General features: G+C 35.8%; 1 protein-coding gene across 7 annotated transcripts in view; it reads left to right on the forward strand.

Annotated features, from left to right (window-relative positions):
• LOC127846695 (NLR family CARD domain-containing protein 4-like) overlaps positions 1 to 27317 on the forward strand; it is a 755110-nt gene that overhangs the window by 168618 nt on the left and 559175 nt on the right. For all 7 annotated transcript variants that reach the window (XR_008033618.1, XR_008033617.1, XR_008033616.1 and 4 more), the window contains exon 3: positions 26180 to 26338. Coding sequence is in view for 4 of the 7 variants with exons in the window: in XM_052378176.1 (XP_052234136.1) it covers positions 26180 to 26338 (159 nt within the window). In the remaining 3 variants the exon portion in view is untranslated. The remainder of the gene's footprint in view (positions 1 to 26179; positions 26339 to 27317) is intronic.

Here is a 27317-nt window from a genome sequence, read left to right on the forward strand (position 1 = left end):
GTATTCGCATCATAATTCAAAATGGAAAACCTAATACAGTAACTTTTTAAGAACTACATATATTAATTATAAATGCTGCAAATGTTTCTGTTAAGTATGTTATACAACTTTCAATATCCAAGAACACGGGTAGTACAGTACTACCTGTATTTTTGGATATGGTAGTACAGGTACTAATTGATTTTAAGCGTTACTCCTTTTCTTTCTGTCAGTGGCAGTTCCGTTACTAATTTCACAAATCCTTATCTGGAGCTCTGCACCCCCCTCCCAAAAAAATAAATATTTTTTTTAAACATCTAATAAATTACCACACCCAACATTATACCCCCCCTCTCACTCCCCCCTACCCCCCTACCCCCACACCACCCCCCCCAAAAAATAAAAAAAATAAACATCTAATAAATTACCACACCCCACATTATACCCCCCCTCTCACCCCCTACCCCCCACCCCTCACCGAATTTTTTTTAACATCTAGGAAATTACCACACTCCACATTATACCCCCCCTCTCACTCCCCCCTACCCCCCCACAACCCCCCCCCCCCCAAAAAAAGATTTTTTAAACAGTAATAAATTACCACATCCCACATGATGCCCCCCGCACCCCCCGACCCCCCCCAAAAAAAAAAAAAAAAAGAGGAGGGGGGAACAGCGAAAAAAGGACCCCACCACACAGGAGAACCCCGCGCACCCCGCCCCCGACCCCCCCCCCAAAAAAAAGGGGGGGGGCAGGCAAACATTATAAAGGACCCCACCACAGGATACCCCCTGACCCGACACCCCCCCACCCCCCCCCCAATTGGGGGGTTAAACATCTAATAAATTACCACACCCCACATTTATACCCCCCTCTGCACTCCCCACCTACCCCCCTGTTGGCCCCCCCCCCCCTTTTTTTTTTAAACATCTAATATAAATTACCACACCCCACATTTACCCCCCTCTCATTCCCCCTACCCCCCCCCCCTACAAGTTTTTTTTTTCTTTTTTTTCTTTTTGAAAAGATCGTCTAATAAATAATTAATTATGAACAATTTCCCCATGATGGCTTACATTATACGGTAAAGCACTCGAATAGTCGAGCGCGCTTTCCTCTGACAGCTCTTGTTAGGTCACAACGTCAAAGGTTAAGGTCACAGTGACTCGAAATAGTAATATGGTTTCCGGATGATAATTCAAGAATGCTTGCGCCTAGGATCATGAAACTTCATAGGTACATTGATCATGACTGGCAGATGACCCCTATTGATTTTCAGGTCACAAGGTCAAAGGTAAAGGTCAAAGTGACTTGAACGAATACAATGGTTTCCGGATGATATCTTACATTTGGTCAAAGGTCAAGGTCACAGTGACAAAAAAAACGTATTCACACAATGGCTGCCACTACAACTGACAACCCATATGGGGGGCATGCATGTTTTACAAACAGCCCTTGTTTTTCTTACTCTCTCATTATTACATTTGTACATGTTTGCACTATATTCATTTCATTTTTCATAATTTAGTATGTTTGACAAGATTAAATTGAAATGGAATTGAGATATAATAATCCTGAGACACATCTTATTTAAAAAAAATAATATTTTTTTTAGTTATTACAGGGGGAATTTCCCCCCCCCCCCCTCCTCCCCAAAAGGGGAAAAAAAGGGGGAAAAAAGTATTGTTTTCAGGTGGGGGACTGCGGCCGAAATTTGGCTGCAGATTTGATAGATTGAGGGCCCTGTAATCAGTCCGCACAGGACAATCTGATCTGAGACAGGGATGGAACTTTCTGCCTACACTGGATTTTCTTTTCAAAGAGACTTCCTTTTAACAAAATTATCATAAAAGCGGAATGTATCCTCCCTGGTAAGCCTGTGCTGACTTGCATTAAGCTCCAATTTTTCCAGAGAAAAGCTAATATATTATTCTTAAGACACATGTAAAACTTGAGTGTTAATAAGGTTTTACTATAGCCATATAAGGACAAATGCAGGCTGCCCCCAGGTGGCGGTCAGGTTTTTCAATCAACCAGTTGCATTTTCAATCTCGCCAAAGATGTCATTGGGACAATCTTCTGACCAAGTTTCATGAAGATTGGAACATAAATGTGGCCTCCACAGTGTGTTTTACTATAGCCATATAGGGAAAAATGCCCTGCCCCCTGGTGGTCAAGTTTTTCAACCAACTTAAGCCATTTTGAAACTCGTCCAATATTTTAAGGACAAATCTTCTGACCAAGTTTCATGAAGATTGGACAATAAATGTGGCCTCAAGAGTTTAAATAAGGCAAATCTTGACTGCGCACAACGGACAAATCACAAAACATGACCACAAAAGCTCACCACAAATACATTTAAAAACAAAAGATACCTATGAATCACCTAACAATTTATCCTGCAGTGCAATTTCTTACCTATATTTGCCAGCCTTTTCGCCTAAAATCCCCAACTATTTTCATTTCTTCTGTCCCTTGAATAAATATACATGCTATACCTCCCAATTCTGGAAGAACTGTCCTGCTTTTTGCATGATTGTCCCTCTGGTCATACATAATAATTGTACTTACATTCAAACAAAGCTTGTTTCATTAGTTGACTATGAAAGCAGGCTTCCTGAAAAGACCGGACCTCTGGTCTTGTCCGGCAAAATTCTTTACGGTCCGGAGAAGTTTCTAATATTGCCGGTCCTTGTGACAGGCAAAACAAAATATGACTAAATACCGAAAAGTCTAATACTTGCCCAAAGAACGATTAAACCCAATTGGAATCACTCTTTTCGTGAATTTCGAGCCTTTTTGTCATTAAGAACACTAACGCGTTACTAGTTCTTAAGAGTACTCTCCCTTTGTTGTTGTTTTTCGAAAACATCAATTTCATTGTTCCGACATATTACCATCTATCCAATTACAAAGGTTGTAACAAAAAACTACACATGAAAAAAATGCTTATACAAATGATTGAAATTGTCAAATTTGAAGTTGCCATCATCAAATATAAGCAATGTTTTGCTTTATGTATCGTCGGAACGCATGAAATAACACGGAAATGTGCTTATATAAGTGTAATATCACATAATGCCATTATCATTTTATTTTTGATAATATAAAACAGATAGTTTTGTAAAAGATTGATATTGTACGGAGAATATATAAGAGTATATTTTGTACAAGTTGACTACATAATTACATATATTGAATGAATCCCATATTTTAAAATTACAGTGTGTTACATTTGCATAAGAACACATAATGATTTGATGTTATATGTTCCAAAATCAATTGCTTATAGTTGTCCAATTCTTATACACAGGCTGCACATTGCAATAAATATGAGTTTAACTTTTAAATTACTTAATTCTTCAGTTATAAACTCACGCTGTTCGGTCAGGTGAATTTTTGTCCGGACAGGCTTACTTTTCCATCAGCCTGTCCGGTTGACAGGCACTGTTTGGGACTTTTCAGGAAGCCTGTGAAAGTTGCAAATGACCAATCAATAGGTGACTTGCTGACAAACCCTTATTAAGTAACTTAAACATCGTTTTAATTTCACTGTTACATAAACAACCACAATGTCCATGATCCAGGCTTTCACAGCAACCAGAGGAATCGGTTCTTTGAGTGATATTAGTTCTTACACTACGCGACCCGTGATTTTTGCCTAACTTGCGAAGTCAAGGCGGGCATTTTGCTTTTTGGGTGGAAAATCACCGCGATTTCACGTGACTCGTCACTCCGACGTCGCGCGAGAACAAGATAATCTTCGTGCTAAATCCCCTCAATGTTGTGGTGATTCGCTGCGATTCGCCGCAATTCGCCGTGATTGCAGTGACAACGATGACTCGCCAATATAGAAACCGAATCGTATCGATAACTTTATACATGTACATAACTCTTCTAATGTTCACAATTATCCGATAATCCAACATCAAAAAAATAATCTTGAACATTTATGTCGGTTAATATGTTTGAGAATTTCATTAAAACAACCATATGACTACGCCATTTTTCAGAAGTGTAAAGAGTACAGCGCACAATGTGGGACACAGCTTTCATTGGACGAGTGTATTTATATTTAGATTGATACAATACAATCTTACAAAAAAACGTTTTATTGCGTCATACGCCTTCATGTAAAAAAAGTTTTCCTCCTGGAAATGGTGCTATTAATGCATAATATTATCAAAACATTTTTTTCACATGTAAAGCGTTGTAACAAATTAATATACAATTCAAAACAAATATACCATAAGTATAAATGTTCTGTTAAATTCCCAAATGAGAATAAAAATTTATAATCCGAAACACACTTCCGATGTTTTAATGTTAACACGACGTTAACAAATGCTTTCAATATAGTCATCATGTATATTTCCCGACAAATGAGCGCGAAAATTATGCGGCAATGTACAAGGTTAAGGTATACGAGTGTGCAGGTATTGATTTTTTATACAAACTGCGTAGCGCAGAGAACATTGAATTCTGTTGATTTCGGTTAAATGTTTCTTTGGTATTTTTAAAACTGTTATATCACCAACAATTTGATACTTCTTTTAAAGTCAATTCAAATCAAACACGCCGTATCCGTATCGTTACTGATAGAAGTAAAACATAATACCTTGACTTGTATAGTTTTTTTGTTGAGAGACCATCTGAGTAAACGCCGAAAAATATATCCAAACTGTTATTTTTTTGTCAATGCCTTTTGATCCATTACCGCACTTAATTGGCAGCGTCATCCTGTTGTTTCTGTGATTGTCACATCTTTTCACAGTTTGAACACGTACAAAGAGTGCCAATTAGACACTTGAACAAACACTATCACCCGCTGGACAGTACACACTAAATAATCAAATGGTGAGGGTTTTTTTGTTTTTGGCGTGAAAACCCAGAGAAATGCATGTACATTAAACGTCATCATAAATTTATTGAACTCTGCGAACGCTAAGTGCTACGTTGATATACTCGTGTTTTTTTTTCAGCAAAACAAACACAATGTTTAACGGCTTTAATATATAGGCAATGATGTAATAACAACAAATTATTTACCACGATCTCAAAAAAACATGTACTTAAAAATAGAACAGTAATGTATTTCCGATTTCCGGCTTATCAAGCATTGTGAATGTATGTACAACGCTCGGAAAGTAACGCAAGTTATCCGCATTGGAGCCTGAAACAGAAAATAAATAAGTATAGCATATTTTAGTCCAAATAATTAGATGTAATCTACCGAATCGGTCCGATTACATTTAACCTTCAAATGAAAGTGTTACTTAAACAATTTCCCGTGTCTTAAGGCGCGAATATTTTGCTAAACACTGTTAACAAAAGGGCTACACGTTATAATTCTTAATGAAATGCAAAAATAAGTATTAACATTATTAATAACGTCAATTAACACACACGGTAAGATCAAAGTTTAAATGGAAAAAATATATCATATTTCTCGTAAATTACCAAATTATTAGTTTCGTCGAAATCAAACACCATGTAGAGAAACAAGGTATTTATAACCGACCAATGACGAAACACTATGCAACTTTCAATTTACACAGTGCTACGCTACATGTATATTGCAACAATATGGAATTTGAACAGTGGTAGTGTATTCGGGCCTGGAATATAATTGATTGTAAGTTTTAATAAACATTCTGCTAATGCAATTAGTTAAATAATGTTTACATGTTGTGTTAAATAATTATTGCATGATCATTCTTCTGCGCTGTTATATTAATTTGGAGCCGTTAAAGCTTCCGACATTACTTCATCACGTTCATGTCGGAACGGGAGTATTTTAGCTAATACGCCCATGGCATACAACAACAACAAAAGCTTTATTATTGCGATGTATAATGTAAGTGTATACATATATGTTACATGTACATGTAATGTACAGTGTAACCCTTGATGTCAATCTCTTAAAAAGGTGAACCACGGCGGTTCGCGGTGATTCGCGCTGATTGCGTAACAGCGAGATACATCGCGCGACGGTCGCCGAGACATCACCCAAATTTTCTCGTCGCTCGGAATCACCGCAATTTGTCACGTTGCATCGATTGCGGTGATGCGAGAATCGCGGCAAAAATCACGGGTCGCGTAGTGTAACTTCCAAAAGATATCATTCAGTATTAATCACACAGCTTCAAAGACCTTGATATTAGCTCCATGAGTGGACTTGCAGCCATGATTACTGAAAATTATTTGAATAAAAAGTTGTTATTGCTTGTTGTGGCGGCTGTGTGTTGACATAATGTAAGAGAGGAATAACAACAAGGTAGATAACTGTCATTATGATCAAAGCCAAGTAATCAAGAAATATGAGGAATTGAGTTGATAAGATGAAGGGAATAAAACATTTTAAATGGTCAGGCCTTTGCTATAGTTGAAACGGTCATTATTTATTCAATTGCAATAAAACAAAATAAGATAAGTTGCGTACATTGATGCCTCTACAACAAATGTTTGGAAACAGACCATTCTTTTTTCTTTATAAATAGAGTGACATGAGAACACACAGATTTGAATCATATACTTAAAACTTGTTAAAAAGTACAAAATGTAATATCTTTGCTGAAACATAAATAGTCAAAATTCCTTTCTTAATGATTATTCCAACATTTAGGTCATCAGCTGCAAAAGCTTAAGCAGTCTCAATCTTCCAAGCAATTAAGGAGGAGTTGAACACACAACATTTTGGGACTATATTAATTATATTCTATCAAGGTACAACTCACAAAGGCCATAAATGTGCCAAAGCTGGTCGCAGACATAATTCCTTTCTTAACCATCATCTAAATACTAAGTCCCCGGTGAAATGTAAACCTTGAATCATCAGGGCCCTCGTTTTGCACTTTTTACCGCCGAATATCGGCAGCTTCCCCCATGAAAAAAGTATACCTTTTTCCCCTTTTTCAGCTAAAAATTTCCCCTCTAAAAACAGAAAACAATTTATTTTTTTTATTTTTATTTTATATCTATGTTTCCAGCTGGTATCGTACTACTAACCTTTGATTAAATGTATATTTATGTAAATCACATTAAAATATAGCAATTTTAGGTGTTGAATGGTTGGTGAAAAGATCTTTTAAAATTCCCTTTTTGGCCCAAAATGACGCGAAATTCCCTCCCATGAGGGACGTGGGTGGCTTCGAACTTGAACCAGCTTACAAAGTTTGAGCAAAATCTACTCAACAGTTTACTATGAGTTGAAAACACTACACACGATAATTGAATTCAGATCAACTTAGTTTTATATAAAAAATAAAGTGTTTTGTTTTGTTTTCATTGAATAACTAACTCTTCACTTGGTGTATTCTTAATTAAAGGAATGGGATTTCCTTTCTTATTTATTTACTATTTTTTACTTATTCACAACCCTGCAAGAAATGGAAACTGTGCCAAACATTAAAGCTAAAGTGAAATATGTATGTACAAAACACATCAGATGCAAACAATCTTAGGCCACCTAATCAGACATTAGCTGGCTTCAGTCATAAGGAATAAATGAGCCCAACACTTGAAATTGATACAGAATCAACACTTGCATTCTAAAATTATTGTGGAGCAATTACTATTCTGTTGATACTGTAATGTGAGATTCATTGCCTATACATGTCACCCAAATATTTAAAATGCAAAATGAACTATGGATTCACATGTTTTATATTTATGCAATACAGGGATAACAGAATACCGTAACAAACTGATTTCTTTCAGTAGAAAATTAATAAGTTCAAATAAATGTGTGGTCCTTATGTGAATCTGAAATAAGCAAATTTATTCCTATTTATCAGACATGCTAAAAAACTTAAGTTTTTTTTTTTAACTCTGACTTCAATGGCATTGAATACTTCAAATATTGTGATTTGTTTATAACTTTGACCTAGCACCAAATTGAAATACTTTAACTACAGTACAGCCAAAGCGGCACAAACATAATCCGCGGCTACGCCACGACCAGATTATTAGTCCGCGGCGGCTGAATCGTGTGTTCATGCGGCGTATCGCCGTGGCACTCGCGTATTGAACTCGCGTACTTTCGCGGAGTAAATCCGCCGCATACGTACGCGGCGGATCGAGTGAAAAGATATCCACCTACATGTACATACATGTATGTGTAGCGTAGAATTAATTACGCGCAACTGTTCATGTTTCGTTCGATTATCATCATTATATTTGTAATCCGAAACACACTTCAGAATTTTAATGCTAACGCGTCCTTTGGCAAATTCTAGCGTCAAATAAACAGTGCTAAAATATCCTTTGTTTCATAAAAAGCGCGCGAAAATTATGCAGACATGTAGAACGTCGTTTGGAAAGTTTGGGTGTATTTTGTGTTGTATAAATACATGAACATCTCGTCAGGCGTAAATCGCGTGTTCAGTGGAGAAAAAAAATGCCCCGATTAGACGTTATTTCATCATCTCTATAAATAGTAACAAATGCCCAAATGTATTTGATACTTAAGGAAATATCGAGAATGTTTGTGTATCGTAAATATTTACCAGCATTTGCTTTAAAACTGGAATATACGGGATTATCGGGTAATTAGTAGCGATGTTAACTGTATAATATGAACAAAATAAAACGTGTTTATATACGCATATTCAAACAATAGTTGTAATAAGCTGATAATTAACAAAACTACAAATACGTCGTCACCGTCTTGATTATTGATGTGGCTTCAAACTGCTAATTTTCTCAGCTAAAATATAATAGCGGAATCAACATGCAATTAATTTATAAATCCACCATATGCTGGAGCCTTGACCGCTTGTATGTGCGAAAACATAATTACGTGACCTTGTTTATGTGTGAAATACATACGCGGGAAACAAACTTAATAATTGGCCAGACACATTAAATATGCTTACATGTATATGCTAATACAATCCGCGCACAATAAATTTATTATGATTTTAATTATTATTATAATTGTTCTTTCAAAATTTGTTAACTACATGTAACTAATAATTAAAAAAAAATAAAAATTCATGATCGCATCGACTCGGCATCATGTCGCAAACCGCGGCATGCCTCAGCGGACAGATGCGAAGTTTCGCGGCGAAATGCGACTTGCCGCCGCATACTGACGCGGCTTCAACGACTGACGCGGCATCGACTCGTTTCGCCTTGCCGCCGCGGATCGCGAAATATGTTTGTTCCGCTTTGGCTGTACTGTATTATGAGCCGTTTATAACTTTGACCTAGCAATGAGTACTTCAACTATAATGATCTGTTGATTACTCAAACCTGGCAATGAAAACTTCAAAATTATTAGTTGTTTATAACTTTGATATAACACTTATTTATTTCAAACAGTGGAAAATCATACAGCCAAGTTCGCTTAAAAGTATGTACCAATCGGTGATGCAATATAAGTTCACATTACTAACGTAAAATCACAAAATGTGCATACCAACTAAACAGAAAATACAACAACCCAATGGCATTTAGACGTAAAACAAAACATATGATATTATTAATCCCCTGGCTCTATATAATGTAATAAACAGTACCTGCATATGTTACATTTTATTTGTCATATGAGATCTCTTTGGAATAATCATGTAAATTAACTGCATTCATAGGCAATAATCACAGGCTGTATGGATTCCAAGTATGCTTACCTGAACACTAATTAAATTATTGTAAGTGTTGTAAAGGCCATATGAAAACAATATATACATTTAGATAGCAGTTTTCATTATCATCAATGTGTTTGAGGTTTATAAATGACAGTACTGAAGATAAACATTCAAATATAAGAAGTTCCTTGGTATTTGTACGTGTTATATTATGGTTATTTGTCATAAATTAGAACAAACTATTTACCTCCCTGCTGGAGCTTCAGATTCGTTCAGCTTCAATCTTGTGTAGTTTTAATTGAATGTAGCTTCAATCATGTTCAGCTTAAATCATGCAGTTTCAATCATGTGTAGTTTCAATTGAATGTAGCGTTAATAATGTGCAGCTTAAATCATGTGTAGTTTCAATCGCATGTAGCTTCAATCATGTGCAGCTTAAATCATGTGCAGTTTCAATCATGTGTATTTTCAATCATGTTTGGCTTCAATCACGTGCAGTTTCAATTACATAGTTCTTCAATCATGCAGCTACAATTATGTGTAGCTCAAAACATATATTGCTAGCAATAGTTTCCAGATGCTCAGGGTTGTTCCTGTATTGTTGTATGATTATGCTGTCCAATTTTCATCTGAAACAATTGATAGCTTCAATCATACAAATGTTTGTATAAAATGAACCATGTGCAGCTTTGACAATATTTTCAAAGTATCTGGATTCAAACATGTCCATATTGAATGATTAGTAAATTCAATCATCAGTAAATTCAATTATCACTGAATTAAATCATGTCAAACTTTGTAAACTTCTTGCATCCAATGTTGTGTGTATTCAATCACTTGCATTTTCAATCACTCATAAGTTCAATCAAGTACAATATTGACTTCAATGGTGCAAGTATGGATAACTCAGAGATCTTCTTTTATAGTAGAACATTTCTGAAATAAACAATATGTATTCATTACATTGAAGGGAATACCTAATTCATTACATTGAAGGGAATACCTATTTGTAAAAGTTGTCCAATATCCACTTCTGTCTGCATTCAAAGTTTAAAAAAACTTCTATATATAACATAATTACGCTCATATTTAATCATTAAATATTACTTGACACAAAGAAAATGTTTTTTTTCTGCTTTTTTTTGTATTTGACTACACTAAGAAAATGTTACAAGACATTATAATTCAAATAAAGTATGCATCACATCACAAATTTCAATGAACAGTGCTTTGAGTCATATATGCCTTGTTGTTCCACTGAATTGTCCATCATTATCTAAGACCATGCTATTCATGATAAATCTGCTTAGTCAAAATTTGTATGAAAAAGCAAAAAAACAATTATTCAGCCTTGCTTCAATATAAAGGCTCTGTATATCTGTTGATTAATTATGCTCCTCTAAGAGAAGAGGAGGTATATTGCTTTTCACATGTCGGTCGGTTGGTCGGTATGTCGGTCCGTCAACCAGGTGGTTTCAGGATGATAACTCAAGAAAGCTTGGGCCTAGGATCATGAAACTTACTAGGTAGATTGATCATGACTCGCAGATGACCCCTATTGATTTTCAGGTCACTAGGTCAAAGGTTAAGGTCACGGTGACCCGAAATAGTAAAATGGTTACCCGATGATAACTCAAGAATGCTTATGCCTAGGATCATGAAACTTCATAGGTACATTGGTCATGACTCGAAGATGACCCCTAGTGATTTTCAGGTCACTAGGTCAAAGGTCAAGGTCATGGTGACTGGAAATAGTAAAATGGTTTCCGGATGATAACTCAAGAACGCTTATGCCTAGGATCATGAAACTTCATAGGTACATTGATCATGACTGGCAGATGACCCCTATTGATTTCAGGGCCCTCACACTACTTTGGGGGAAGGGGTCCGCAGCCCTTCGGAGGGGGAATTTTCGCGGCGTTTTCCTTTTTGGGGGATTTTTTTACTTACTCTCTCATTATTCCATTTGTACATTTTTGCACTATATTCATTGCATTTTTCATAATTTAGTATGTTTGAATATATTAAATTAAAATAGAATGGAGATATAATAATCATGAGACACATCTTTCTATAAAAAAAAAAATAATATTTTTTTTTTTTTTTTTTTAGGGGGAATTTTTCCCCCCAAAAGGGGAAAAAAGTATACTTTTCAGGTGGGGGACTGCCGCCGAAGATTTGATAGATTGAGGGCCCTGGATTTTCAGGTCACTAGGTCAAAGGTCAAGGTCACGGTGACCCGAAATAGTAAAATAGTTTCCGGATGATAACTCAAGAACGCTTATGCCTAGGATCATGAAACTTCATATGTACATTGATCATGACTCGCAGATGACCCCTTTTGATTTTCAGGTCACTAGGTCAAAGGTCAAGGTCATGGTGACCGGAAATAGTAAAATGTTTCCGGATGATAACTCAAGAATGCTTATGGCTAGGATCATGAAACTTCATAGGTACATTGATCATGACTGGCAAATGACCTCTATTGATTTTCAGGTAACTAGGTCAAAGGTCAAGGTCACGGTGTCCCGAAATATTAAAATGGTTTCTGGATGATACTCAATAATGCTTATGCCTTGGATCATGAAACTTGATAGGTAGATTGATCATGACTCGCAGATGACCCCTTTTGATTTTCAGGTCACTAGGTCAAAGGTCAAGGTCATGGTGACCGGAAATAGTAAAATGTTTCCGGATGATAACTCAAGAATGCTTATGGCTAGGATCATGAAACTTCATAGGTACATTGATCATGACTGGCAAATGACCTCTATTGATTTTCAGGTAACTAGGTCAAAGGTCAAGGTCACGGTGTCCCGAAATATTAAAATGGTTTCTGGATGATACTCAATAATGCTTATGCCTTGGATCATGAAACTTGATAGGTAGATTGATCATGAAACGCAGTTGACCCCTATTGATTTTGAGGTCACAAGGTCAAAGGTCAAGGTCACGGTGACCTGAAATATTAAAATGCTTTCCGGATGATAACTCAAAAACGCTTATGCGTACGATCATGAGACTTGATATGTACATTGATCATGACTGGCAGATGACTCCTATTGATTTTAAAGTCACTAGGTCAAAGGTCAAGGTCACAGTGACCCGAAATAGTAAAATGGTTTCCCGATGATAACTCAAGAAAGCATATGGCTAGGATGAAACTTCATAAGTACATTGATCATGACTGGCAGATAACCCCTATCGATTTCAGGTCACTAGGTCAAAGGTCAAGGTCACAGTCACAAAAAACATATTCACACAATGGCTGTCACTACAACTGAGAGCCCATATGGGGGCATGCATGTTTTACAAACAGCCCTTGTTTCCATTGGGAATGGATCCGGTTACCAGACCCTATTTTGAATGAAAAAATCCCAATGTTCATGTAAATATGAGAACATCCCCTTTAAGTACAAACACTCTGGTGCTTTACCATCTTCCCAATATAAAGGGGCACACACAAACCGTATTGATGGTCAGAGTTGAGTGTAAAACTGGTGTATCCCATATGCCTTTTTATTGGAGATAAAATTGTTAAATGCTGAACATTCAGTTAACATTGTTGCAATGTGCACTTGTGTATCCTTTTTCATACCCTATTCTTATCAAACGAGAAAGTAACCTCAATTATCTATAAATGTTAATGTGATATAACTGTTTGCTATTTAGAAAAGTTTCTGGCCTATGTCGAAAATTTTATTCAAATTTCATTGAACACTTATGAAGTTTAGCTTAGGTGAAAAGTTAGCATAAACAGGCTGTTTCAATTGCGCCAAAAATCTGATAGGACAACACAATTAACACACGCCATGCAATAATATTTACCCCTGTATGTAAATTTCGGTTGCAGCTGTTTTCATATAACTCTGTAAATTCAATCATTTAGGAATTGCAGGAATTAAGTAGTTATTTAGTAGTCAATTGTTTGTGTTAACTCATCTGTGAAATGGTTTAGCTCATCCATCTAATTTTTAGCTCATCTATTTTTTTTTTTTAATTATGAGCTATTGTCATCACCTTGGCGTCGGCGTCTGCGTCGGCGTCGGCGTCCGGTTAAGTTTTGCGTTTAGGTCCACTTTTCTCAGAAAGTATCAATGCTATTGCATTCAAACTTGGTACACTTACTTACTATCATGAGGGGACTGGGCAGGCAAAGTTAGATAACTCTGGCGTGCATTTTGACTGAATTATGTGCCCTTTTTATACTTAGAAAATTGAAAATTTTGGTTAAGTTTTGCGTTTAGGTCCACTTTTTTTAGAAAGTATCAATGCTATTGCATTCAAACTTGGTACACTTACTTACTATCATGAGGGGACTGGGCAGGCAAAGTAAGATAACTCTGGCGTGCATTTTGACAGAATTATGTGCCCTTTTTATACTTAGAAAATTGAAAATTTTGGTTAAGTTTTGTGTTAAGGTCCATTTTATTCCTTAAGTATCAAAGCTATTGCTTTCATACTTGCAACACTTACTAACTACCGTAAGGGGACTGTGCAGGCAAAGTTATGTAACTCTGACTGGCATTTGGACGGAATTATGGGCCCTTTATACTTAGAAAATTGAAAGTTTGGTTAAGTTTTGTGTTTTGGTCCACTTTACCCCTAAAGTATCATAGATATTGCTTTCATACTTGGAACACTCGCAAACTATCATAAGGGTACAGTAAAAGGACAAGTTGCATAACTCTGGATGTCATTTTTACCGAATTATGGCCCTTTTTTGACTTAGTAACTTTGAATATATGGTTAAATTTTGTGTTTCGATCCACTTTACTTCTTAAGTATCAAGGCTATTGCTTTCAAACTTCAAATACTTTCATGCTATCATGAGGTTACTGTACCTGGCAAGTTGAATTTTACCTTGACCTTTGAATGACCTTGACTCTCAAGGTCAAATTATTAAATTTCTCTAAAATTGCCATAACTTCTTTATTTATGATTAGATTTGATTGATACTTTGACAAAACTACTCTTACCTGACATACCACAATAGACTCCACCCAAAACCATCGCCCGTGCCCCCACCCAACCCCCCCCCCCCAATTTTTTTTTTTTTTTTTTTTTTTTTAAGATCTCTCACAAATGACCACCACACACGCTCACACTATACCCCCCCACCCCACCCCCTCCCCAATTTTGTTTAAACGGTTTAAAACAAAACAATTTATTTTGATATTTTATGTTTTGAAATACCGTCCCAACCATCGCACCCAAAATCCCCACCCCCACCCCCCCCTCCCCCCACCCGATCCCCCCTATTTTTTTTTTTTTTTTTTTTAGATCATCTCACAAGTTACCACCACACCCTCACACTATACCCCCCCACCTCACCCCCCCCCCAATTTTTTTTTATGAAACGGTTAAAAAAACACAAATATTTATTTTTATTATTTTATGTTTGAAATACCGTCCAACCATCGCACCCAAGAATCCCCCCCCCCACCCCAACCCCCCCCCCCCCCCCCCCCCCCCGATTGTTTTTTCCTTTTTTTCGAATTTTTTGGAAGAAAATGTAATATATGTCCACATCCCCCACACAATGCACCGCTCTTCACTCCACCCCTCCCTCCTTTGTGATTGAAAATGAGAGTCCCATCACCTTTAAAAAGAAAATAGATGAGCGGTCTGCAAGGGATTATAAAATATTGGCGCAAAGGGACACCTGTATATGAGAGAAGAGATAGAATGCAGTCAAGCATAAAAAGCATGAGAAACTCATGGAATAGAGCCTCAAGAATCTGTAAAAGGGCTGAAACTTTCAATTTGTTCAATTACACTTTTAGACTCATTACTGAAAATCATGTTAAAATGTTCAAGTGGGAAAATGTGAGAAACAATTTAAAGCAAGATGGACTTTGAACAGGCACATCAAAGACAGACATGAAATTCAACATTTTCATTGTTGTGTACAAGATTGCGACAGAACATTTCTGAGACGCTGAGTACTATTTAGTCAACCATTTAACCTCAAAACATATCTTTTCCAAAACAGAAGCAAGAAGATTGGCTATGGGAGAGCATGTTCAGCCATATCATGTCATTCCAATGAGGATGACATGTACATAATGGATGTCACCGAAGTTGATTTAGTATTAGATTTGTTAGGAGAGCAGGATGAGGATGAGAAATAAGGGTATAGATTTTCACTCATTTTTTAGGTAATTTTACATTTTGGCGCCCCTGGGTTAAACATGTGGCGTGGGGATACGCGTCGGCCTCTGCCGCGCCATTTCTAGTTACTTTTGCAAAACTGTATCAGGATTTTAAAAAGATATATTTATGTTTATGATGTGGGCCTTCATTTGTTTATATCAAAAAGCTGACAGCAGTCTATTACTTCCAATTTCTTACACATGACACATCATTACATGTAATATTATTGCATAGCTGTTTACAATCCTTGTTTGTTGTCTGTAACGGAGCGTCTCAATTTGTTGAACTACCTCATACTAACTATTGGTTCCCCAATATAGTCAGAAACATAAATATAATTGTATGTTGCTATGCGCACATGTTGCACATGTCATTATTCCAAAATGGCAGAGAAATGAATTCGCAATTCTCTTATAAAATGGCAAATAACGCTTGACTGTGCGGGACATCATATAATAAGTAGGCTATAATGAAATTTGTGTTTCCATCAACAATGGAGAATGTGCATAAGATTGAAACTCAAATGTTAATTAGAAATTGAGACTGTAAATGAATGCCATGGAAAAAGGTGTTTATAAATAACAATTCAGTCTACTCAGTGTATTTAGGTCACCTGAGCACCTTGTGCTCATGGTGAGCTTTTGTGATCGCCTGTGTCCGTTGTGCATTGTGCGGTGTGCGGCGTCAACATTTGCCTGGTTAACACACTAGAGGTCTAATTAATTGTCCGATCTTCATTAAATTTGGCCAGAAGATTTGTCTCCATGATATCTTGGACGAGTTTGAAAATGGTAACATTTGCTTAAAAAACATGGCCGCCAAGGGGCAGGGCATTTTTCCTTGAATGGCTCTAGTAAAACCTTGTTAACACTATAGAGGCCACATTTATTGTCCGATTATCATGAAATTTAGTAAGAAGATTGGTCTCAATAATATATTGGGCTAGTTCAAAAATGGTTCTGGTTGGTTGAAAAACATGGGCAACAGGGGCGGGGCATTTGTCCTTATATGGCTATAGCAAAACCTTGTTTACACTCGAGAAGCCACATTTATTGTCCGATCTTCATGAAACTTGGCCAGAAGATTTGTGTTTATAATATCTTGGATAAGATCAAAAATGGTACAGGCTGTCCGGCTAGCGCAGTGGTGAGCACGCTCGCTTCTCACCTAGGCGACCCGGGTTCGATTCCCATTCCCGGCGCATGTGAGTTTGGTTGGTGGTCATCATACCGGACAGGTGGGATTTACTCCGGGTACTCCGGTTTTCCCCCACTGCACAAGACCACCTCAAAATTAAAAATATTTTAGTAAAAACAATAAATAGCTGGAAATTGCAGCTATCAGTCAAAATTCGCCCCAAATTTCTAAAATCAGATTAGGAAGGAGTGATGGAACACACTCCGGGTCCTCACCTAATGCAGCCTCGGGCGCGGAGGGACCTCATAAACATGGAAATACACACACTCAAAAATGGTTCTGGTTCGTTGAAAAACATGGCCGCGCGGGGGCGGGGTAGTTTTCCTGATATGGATCTAGTTAAACCTGGTTAACACTCGTAAACTCACATTTATGGTCCAATCTTCACTAAACTTGGTCAGAACATTTGTTCTAATGATATTGTGGATGTGTTCGAAAATGCCTCTGGTTTGTTGAAAAACATGGCCGCCAGGGGGTAGTGTATTATATGGTTACAATATAGTAAAACCTTGTTAACACTCTAGAGGCCACATTTATTGTCGGATCTTAATGAAACTTGGTCAGAAGATTTGTCCCAATTATATGTTGGACTAGTTAAACAATTGTTCCAGTTGGATGAAAAACAAGGCCTCCAGGGGGAGGGGCATTTTTCTTTATTTGGCTATAGTAAAACCTTGTTAAGATTCTACTAGAGGCCACATTTATCTTCGGATCTTCATGAAACTTGGTCAGAAGATTCGTCTTAATGATATCTTTAATGAGTTCACAAATTGTTCCGATTGGTTGTAAAGCATGGCTTCCAGGGGACGGTGCATTTTTCCTAATATGGCAATATAGGGCTATAGTAAAACGTTGTTAACACTCTAGAGGCCACATTTATTGTCCGATCTTCATGAAACTTGGTCAGAAGATTTTTCCCAATATCTTGAACAATGTTGGTTAAAAACCATTGCCACCAGAGGGCGGGGCACATTTATTTTCTAATCATAATGAAACTTGGTCAGAATATTTGTTTAATGATATCTTGGATGTGTACGAAAATGGTTCCAGTCTGTTGAAAAATGTGGCTTCCGGGGGCGGGGTATTTATCCTTATTTTGCTATAGTAAAACCTTGTTATAACTAAAAGTTACATTTATTGTTTTCACTCTTCATGAAAGTTGGTCAGAACATTTTTTCTAATGATATCTTTGGCTTCACAGAACTTGGTATCTCAGGTGAGCAACTTTGGGCCTTTCAGGCCTTCTTGTTTTAAACCATTTTGGGAATGGGGCCGGGGCCCTTTGCATTGGGAAAAAATTTCATTTTGACTAAATTAGGGAATTAGTTTTGATGATTTTTTGCTAAAAAATCATTTAAAATTGTGAAATAAAAGTGATTTCAATATTACATTTACTAAGGTTTAACTTATTGAACTGGATTCTAGATACATTATATGTTGAGGATTATTTAACATTTTTTTAAATCTTCAATTGTGAATTTTTAGGTCTCATTTGGGAAAAATATATACTTTTTTCCATCGGGAATGGGTCCTTCTAACAGACCCAAATTTGATCTGAAGAAACACTTCTTCTTGTAAACAATAACATATTTAAGATTATCGTTTTCAAATGAAATCAGCCAAACATGGTTTGATTTGTAATAAAGTGGATTTATGTATTTACAGATTCATATGCATATTCTTCTTTATTATGCCCCCTTTGAATTGTTTTGCTGGATGTTGGTCTGTCTGTCTGTAGACCAGTTCGTTTCCGATTAATAACTCGTCATCGAATCGACCGATTGGCTTGATACTTCACATGTGCATTGGCCTGGGACAGTGGATGACCCCTTTTGAAATTGAGGTCACTTGGTTAAAGGTCAAGGTCACTGTCACAATAAGTGTGAAAATCGTTTCCAATCAATAACTCATCAGCAAATTTACCGATTGGCTTGATACTTCACATGTGCATTGGCCTTGAACAGTAGATGACCCCTATTGAAATTGGGGTAACTACATGTAGGTCAAAAGTCAATGTCACTGTCACATAAGTGTGAACATAATTTTCGATCAATAACTTGTCAACCCTTTTGCCGATTTGCTTCATACTTCCCATGTGCATTGGACTTGGAGAGTAGATGACCCCAATTGAAATTGGGATCACTAGGTCAAATTTCATGTCAGTGTCACAATGAGTGGGAAAATTGTTTCTGATCAATAACTCATCAACGAATCAACCGATTGGCTTGATACTTCCCATGTGCATTTGCATTGGACAGTAGATGACCCCTATTGAAATCGGGGTCACTAGATTAAAGGTCAAGGTCACTGCCACAATAAGTGTGAAAATTGTTCCTGATCAATAACTTGTCAACGAATTGAACGGTTGGCTTGATACTACACATATGCATTGGCCTTGAAAGGTACATGTAGATGACACCTATTGAAATTGGGGTCACTAGTTCAAACCCATGTATGGGGGCATATGTCTGTAAGTGTAACAGAAGATATTGAAATGTAAACGTATAAAACATATTAATTAAAGCCACACACCTTGAAATGAAAGTAAATTTAAGTATAAATAAGAGATATATTTTATCTATGCCAATTAGAATATATCAGGTGGTTACAAGGTAGAAATCCGTCTTTTTTGGCTCTTTAAAACTTCAAAATAATCAAGTTTTTTGTAATGGACGTAAACGTCTAGAAATCCTCCCTTCGGTTTTAAAAGCGGTTTCGTTTGAAAAATAATAAATTACTTGCTAACTAGGCTATAGATTTAATTTTATGTATGCCAATTAGAATATATCTGGTGGTTACAAGGTAGAAATCCATATTTTTTGCGCTTGAAAACTGAAAAATAATCGTGTTTGTCGAAATGGATGTATAGTAATAGAAATCCTTCTTTCGGTTTTAAAAGGTAAAAAAATAATAAATTACTTGCTAACAAGGCTTTAGATTTAATTTAATTTACATGTATGCCAATTAGAATATACAATCAAGTTACCATTACCGGATCAGTAGCGTAATAAAGTTTTTCTGGTGAAAAGCAATAAATGTTTTGAGACTTCTTTTACACCAGTTTGATTAAATATTACTATTTGCTTACTGATTCAGCACATAGTCTTATTTTTAAACGCAGGCAAAATGTATTTGTGATACCTTTTTATGCCGCAGTATTCATGCATTAACGGATCAGTTGTAGCCATAACGAATCACATGATCGAAACCACTCAGGGAGCATCTAGCACGCTATTTAAACTGTCGATACACGAACTGTGTTGTTTACAATGACCTGAAGTTACATATCCAGTTATAAATTATATTCATTTTTATGCCCCCTGATTGATAGATCGAGGGTATATTGTTTTTGGCCTGTCTGTCTGTCATTGTGTCATTGTATGTGTATGTCACAAAACTTTAACCTTGGTTAAACTTTTGTAACTTTTGCAATATTGAAGATAGCAACTTCATATTTGGCATGCATATGTATCTCATGGAGCTTTACATTTTGAGAGGTGAAAAGTCAAGGTCATTATTTAAGGTCAAAGGTCAAATTTCATTGTATTTTTCATTCCTAAAACTTAAACCTTCGTTAAAGTTTCGTCATAACTTGATATTTGGCATGTATGTGTATCTCATGGAGCTGCACATTTTGAGTGGCTAAAGGTCAAGGTCATCTTTCAAGGTCAAAGGTCAAATTTATGGCTTCAAAGCGGCGAGAGAGGGGGCATTGTGTTTCTGACAAACACATCTCTTGTTTGTTATTAATTGTTTCCTATATGTGATCTTGTATCTACGCTTTACGCATGGTGCTCTTGTGTGCATTATCTGTTGAAAATCCTAAATAGATCTAAAAGATAAATTGTTTGAATCATATCTAATCATCGATAATGAACATGGAACATAAATAAAACACTACTAAAAGACTACTAAATGGCCTTTAAATTAATGCGTTAACTTCTTACTTTCCAACAGAATTATAGCATGTGGCCGCGAAAAATGTTCAACCTCGATTTGGAAACGAGATAGAAGTAAACACAGTCATATATACATGTCAGCAAAACATACCAAAATGTTTGACAAAGAGTAGCTCCGATTACGACTCAATCAATGCGATTTAAAGAACAGGCCTTGAAGATACTGTGTGCAAAATATCATCTAAAAATATCAACTATGTATCGCGATACGCAGTCTTGACCATCAAAGTGGTCCGCTATGGGTAATGTACCGGTAATGGTAACTTGACTGTATCTGGTGGTTACAAGGTCAAAATCCGTTTTTTTTGCGCTTTAAAACTTAAAAATAATTGCGCTTGTCGAAATGGACATATACGTATAAAAATCCTACTTTCGGTTGTAAAATTTAAAAAAAAATACTTTCTAACTAGGCTATAGATTTAATGACGATTTTTCAAACTTTCAAATTGCATCTATATGTATTGATCAACATGTATTTCGTTTGAAGATGTGTGGCTTTAAACTCAGTTAAATACATTGACAAAACTATACTTCAGTGCTTCATACAAAATACAATAATTTCATTTTCATGGACTTTAAAGTTTGCATTTTATGTGACTGTCAAGTTAATAAATGAGGTAGCTATTTATCCCTTGCTAAAATTAACATGTGCATTTTGCATCCATTTGTTCTGGCTGAAAGGATTAAATGAATGTAAAAGATATTGAAATTGTTTAAATGATATCTTTGTGATTAACAGGGTGTACTCAAGCCACAGCATGTACGTTGTTCAATCCTTCAATTGCGTACTGGGATAGAAGTGCAAGAAATACTATGGAGAACCTTTTTTTTTTTTTTTATTCAATATCATACATACAATGTAAACATGTATATGATCATACAATATAGTGATATACAAAGCAATAAAGTTCAGACATGTTTTACAAGATATGCTAATATATATTTATTTTTTTTTTAGAGAGAAAAGAAAAGCACAACAGAGTAATAGTTATGAAAAATGATGAGTTGTATAAAGTCGGAAGAAAGCATACTGGACTTGTGTTTTTTGTTTTATATTCACAATGATCTTGTCAGATTAAAAAATAAAAATTAAAAAAAATAAATAAACAAAACTATTTTAGAGAGATAAACTAACATTAGGGTAAAATGTATATAAGTGGACAAAACATTATGAGAATTTAATCCGATTCCATTTTTGTTCAAAGATTTGTAATGTGTCATTACTGAGGGCTATTTCTTTCTCAATCTGGATTTTTAGTTTAAGACTATGGACAAAGCATTAAAATTTGGTACTTGTTTTTTGTACTTCATGTTTAAGATAAAATATTTCATCAATATAACCATAAAATTCACAATATTATTACAGTCTATTGATTTCAATGAGTTAATTCCGAAACTTACATTTAAGAAAGATAGTTTAACGTTAAGTTGTTGTTGTTCAAGAAAAGATATTAATTGATTCCAAATAGGCTGGATGTGTTTGCACTCCCAAAAAAGATGTTCTATAGTTTCAATGTTTTCAAAGCAGAAGTCACACAGATTTGAGTTAGATAATTTGCATTTAAAGAGATATTTATTTGTAGCTATAATTCTATGGATGTATTTATATTGAAAATTTCTCAGTGTGCTTTCAATAGTTGCTTTATATGGCATGGTAAATATGTGTTTCCAATTAAGTTCATTTTCTTCAAAAAGGACTTGCCATTTATTTTGGATTTTGGAGTTTTCTGTAGGGTTTTTAATTTGTAGTGTGTAAAATATTTTATTTGTTTTGTTTTTTCTTCCAAGTATGTTTTCTACAAATGTTGTTTGAGTACATGGTGTATTATTTGTATTGATTTCAGATTTAATATGTATGGGTATACTTTTGATTAGTGTGTAGTACTTCAGAAAATTATTTGAAGGTATTCCGTATATGTAGCATATATTATCAAAAGAGTAGAAATCCTTAATTCTGTAGTCATATAATTGGTCGACATATTTAATGCTTCGTTCAAACCAGTCTTTATAGAAAAGCGTCTTATTGTTTGAAGTTATGTCTTTATTGTTCCATAGAATTGTTTTACTGCTAGTTTGGGTTTCTAAGTTATGAGTGACATCACTCCACGCTGATAGAACATCAGATAGAAATATGTTTTCGTTTGCAATGTCATGTAAGATAGTATTGCTGATGTTACATTCAAAGATTAAGGAGTCACCATATTTTTTTAGGATTTTCTGGTAGAATGCAACTTGGTTTGAACATTTTTTGTATAATATCTTTGAAGAAGTTGAAAACGGTTCTGGTCACTTGAAAAACATGGATGACAGGGGGGGGGGGGGGGGGGGGCGGGGCAGTTTTCCTTATATGCCTTTAATGAAACTTTATTAAGACTCTAGAAGTTACATTTTAAGTCCAATCTATATGAAATTTTGTCAGAACATTTGTTCTTATGATATCCCGGCAGAGTTTTAAAATGGTTGCAGTTTGGTGCAAAACATGGCCACCCTTTAGCATGGCAGTAGTAACCTTTTGAACGTTCTGGAAGTCATTTTTGGTCCAATCTTCATGAAACATGGTCAGAACAATTATTGTTTGAATGATTTCTCAGCCAAGTTTAAAAAAATAACCTTATGTGCCCAAAAACATTGCTGCCAGGGGGCGTGAATGTTTTTCTTATGTGGCTATACTGAATTTAAATTTGAAAAATTGTCGTCACTTAAGAAAATTTGCCGCATATTGCGACGATGGCATTTGGCAAGGAAACCCCTAATTGAAACTTTGTAAATACTAATTTTTGCATATTTTTTGCCCAATTTTCATGTCATTCACTAAAAATATTCAGTATTTGCCTATTTATTTTAGCTCTATTGCATCAAAGGCTTAAGGCTTATTGAAACTCTCTTGAGTTGGTTTATTGGGTAGAACCAGTACTTGTACTTGGTGGCTTTGGGGGAGATCCGTGACCCTCTGGTTGCTAGGTAGACACCATACGAACTACGCCATGGTGACCTATATTTGTTCTTATGATATCTCAACTTAGTTGGAAAACGTTCAGGTCTCTTTAAAATATGGCTGGCTACCAGTCAATGTGTTAGTTTAGCTCATAATTTGGCCAATTGCAACCATTTAACTTTAAAAATATTTCCTATGGAAGTGTAAGATTGAAGTTGATTTTGATAATGATGTGATACTGCCTAGTGATGGATGAAAAAAAATTAACAACAACCCAAATTTCTATTGATATTGAACTACTAAAATGAAGTATTTTCATTACTTAAGATTATTATAATTATTTTTCCAAAATATCCCTTTGTGCGTATATATATCACATAATTATATATTGTTGCAGTAATTATATATTATGATAACTATTGTATGGTTTTACAGTAACATTTAACAATTTTATTTGTCTTTTCTAACAATCATGTGTAATATTACTAAATGTGTGCCCTTTGTTGATTTTTAGCTCTGCTGTGTTTGTAGAAAACACGAGGTTTTGTCATGGCCTGCTCGTCGTGTCCGTCGTCGTGTAGTGTCGTCCACATCGTGCTTAAACCTTAACATTTTGTCAAAATCAAAGTGCTTCAATCTACAACTTTGAAACTTTGTATGTAGCTGCAGCTTGATTAGTTCTACACGCCACACCCATTTTTGGGTCACTAGTTCAAAGGTCAAGGTCACTGTGACCTCTAACAAAATAATTCTAACAAGCTTTCATTTATTCAAAACTGCACCCGCAGCCAAATGTGGCACCCGTTATGCGGTGCTCTTGTTCATGCCCCTAAAAGGTACATATAGCAGTCTCACTGTCTGTCCATCTGTCTGTCCACCCTTCTCTTTTCCGGATTTTTTTTTACGAAACACATTAAGATATTGAGTTGATTTTTGGTATGTGACTCCGACTCAGCGCTATAGATAATTTTTGGGGTATATTGGGTTTTTCACCCCCTGTTTTGACAACAATAGGGTTTTATCAAAAAAAATTACCCCTTACTTTTGAGCTTAATTGGGTTTTTCACCCCCGGTTTTTAACCTCAATTGGGTAATTTAGGGAATGACATATATAATATAATACAAATCTACTAAGGTTACTATATTATTTATACAAATGGAATTCAAAAAGGTCCCTGTACGTAACAACAAACAATTACTGAATTTCTGATCAAAGTTCATTCATTTTTGCGTTGGATAAGGCCGAGTTCGTGAAAATCGCTGCACAATTGATGCAGTTATGGCTGTTCAAAACGATGCATCCCGTTTTCGGGTCATTTTGAGTTGAATATCTTGAAAATGAAAGTAGAAATTGGACGGTTCTACGAATAATTACGATAATACCCCAAAGATTGATAACGGCTGGAAAGACTGCCTTCTTTTCTTCATAGGACGGCATATAAACTATCTGGTACATTTTTGTATGGAAAATAAACAGTATAAAAAATACGCCCGGTGTTCTTAAGAATTGCCTTTTTGATGCACGTTTTTTTACGAGAATTACGTTATTAAATTTGTATTTGCGTTTTTGTACACTTTATTTTGAATTTTATTACGTTTTTGTTTATTTTAATTGCGTAATAACGCAAATACGCTTGTTATCTATAGCCCTGCCACCTACATGACCTACAGATGAAGTGTAAAATGCGTTCTTGTCTTTTGATGTTTGACGAAGATACAGGCCTTTGACTGATCTAAATTTGTGCCAAGGAAAGCTTTGAAGGGAAATTTGTTTTATTTATCATTTGGCAGGTTCAAGGTCATTTTTGACAAGGAAAGTAATATTTTTTAAATGGATATAATCCAAGGTAGGAGCTTCTATAAATAGAAAGTAAAAGGCACGGAGATTTGAGACAAAAGTGCATATAAAATTTTCTCTATATTAACCGTTTTGCAGATGTTTTTTATGCAACGCTTTAAGATATCGAGCTGAGTTTTGGTATGTGAGTCTACCTACATGACATTCAGATGAAGTGTAAAATTCGTTCCCATGCGTTGATATTTGGCAAATTTATAGGCCTGGGACTTGGAAATTATTTCCATAGATAATAACCATTTTCTGGAGTATATTTTTACGCAACTTTCAGATATTGAGCTGATTTTTGGTATTTGAATCTAACTACATGATTTACAGATGAAGTGTGCATTTAGTGGTGATTCATTGATTTTTGGCTAAGTTATGGGCCTTGTTTTCTCTTAAATAGCTGCTTTGGGACTTCAAAGCGCAGTAAGGGGCATTGTGTTTCAAAAAACACAGCTCTTGTTTTTTGTTATTTTACATATTGTGAATATATAAGTAAACATTGGTCTCTTTTTTTGTATAGGCTCGTGAATTGCGGAATGAAATCTGTCACCCGCCTTCATTGGAAATCTCAGACCAGAAGCTCCAGGAATATTTTACGACGCTGATCAAACTGCTGAGTGATTCAAAGTGCCTTGCGCAAGATAAGGAGGCCAACACTGCGGTTTTAAAATTAGATGAGGTATTATGTTAGCGGAGCATTAGTTTTATTTTGTGGTAGTAAAACCTTTTATTATACGCCCATTACCATTCGTAATGGGGACTATATAGGAGTCACTTTGTCGGTCTGTCTGTCTGTCCCGAAATGTCATGCAGTCTTCACCAAACTTGGTCAGAAGTTGTATCTAGATAATGTCTAGGTCACATTTGAATATGGGTCATGCCGGGTCAAAAACTAGGTCACGGGGTCACTTAGTGCGTTTTTAATTGAAAGTTTGTCTGGACCATAAATGTGTCATTTATAGTTAGATTTTAAAATGATTTGGTACATTTTTTCACCATCATGGGACATTGTGTCGTGTGTAAAAAGTATGTCGATATCTCAAAAATCAAGGTCACACTTGCAGGACAATGGTCAAATGCTTGTCCGGACCATAACTTGTCATTTAATGTGAGATTTTAAAATCATTTGGCAAATTTGTTCAACATCATTAGACGGTGTTTCTCGCAAACGATTTACGTTGATATCTCCAAGGTCAAGGTCAAACTTCGAGTTTAAAGAACAAAAATGGCCATACATGAGCTTGTCCGGGCCATAACTATGCCATTCATTGTGAGATTTTAAAATCATTTGGTGCATTTGTTCACCATCATTGCACAGTGTGTTGCGTGAAAGAATTAGGTTGATATGTCCAAGATCACACTTTGAGTTCAAAGGTAAAAAATGGCCATAATATTAGATAAGCTTGTCCGGGCCATAATGATGTCGTTAATTGTGAGATTTAAAAATCATTTGGCACATTTGTTCGCCATCATTAGAAGGTGTGTCGCGCGAAAGAATTACGTTGATATCTCCAAGGTAAAAATCACACTTTTAGTTCAAAGGTAAAAAATGGCCATAAATGAGCTTGTCCAAGCCATAACTATGTCGTTCATCGTGAGATTTAAAAAAATCATTTGGCACATTTGTTCACCATGATTGAACAGTGTGTTGCGCGAAA

Source organism: Dreissena polymorpha, chromosome 9, assembly GCF_020536995.1.
Source record: "Dreissena polymorpha isolate Duluth1 chromosome 9, UMN_Dpol_1.0, whole genome shotgun sequence".
In the NCBI taxonomy this organism is placed as follows: domain Eukaryota; kingdom Metazoa; phylum Mollusca; class Bivalvia; order Myida; family Dreissenidae; genus Dreissena; species Dreissena polymorpha.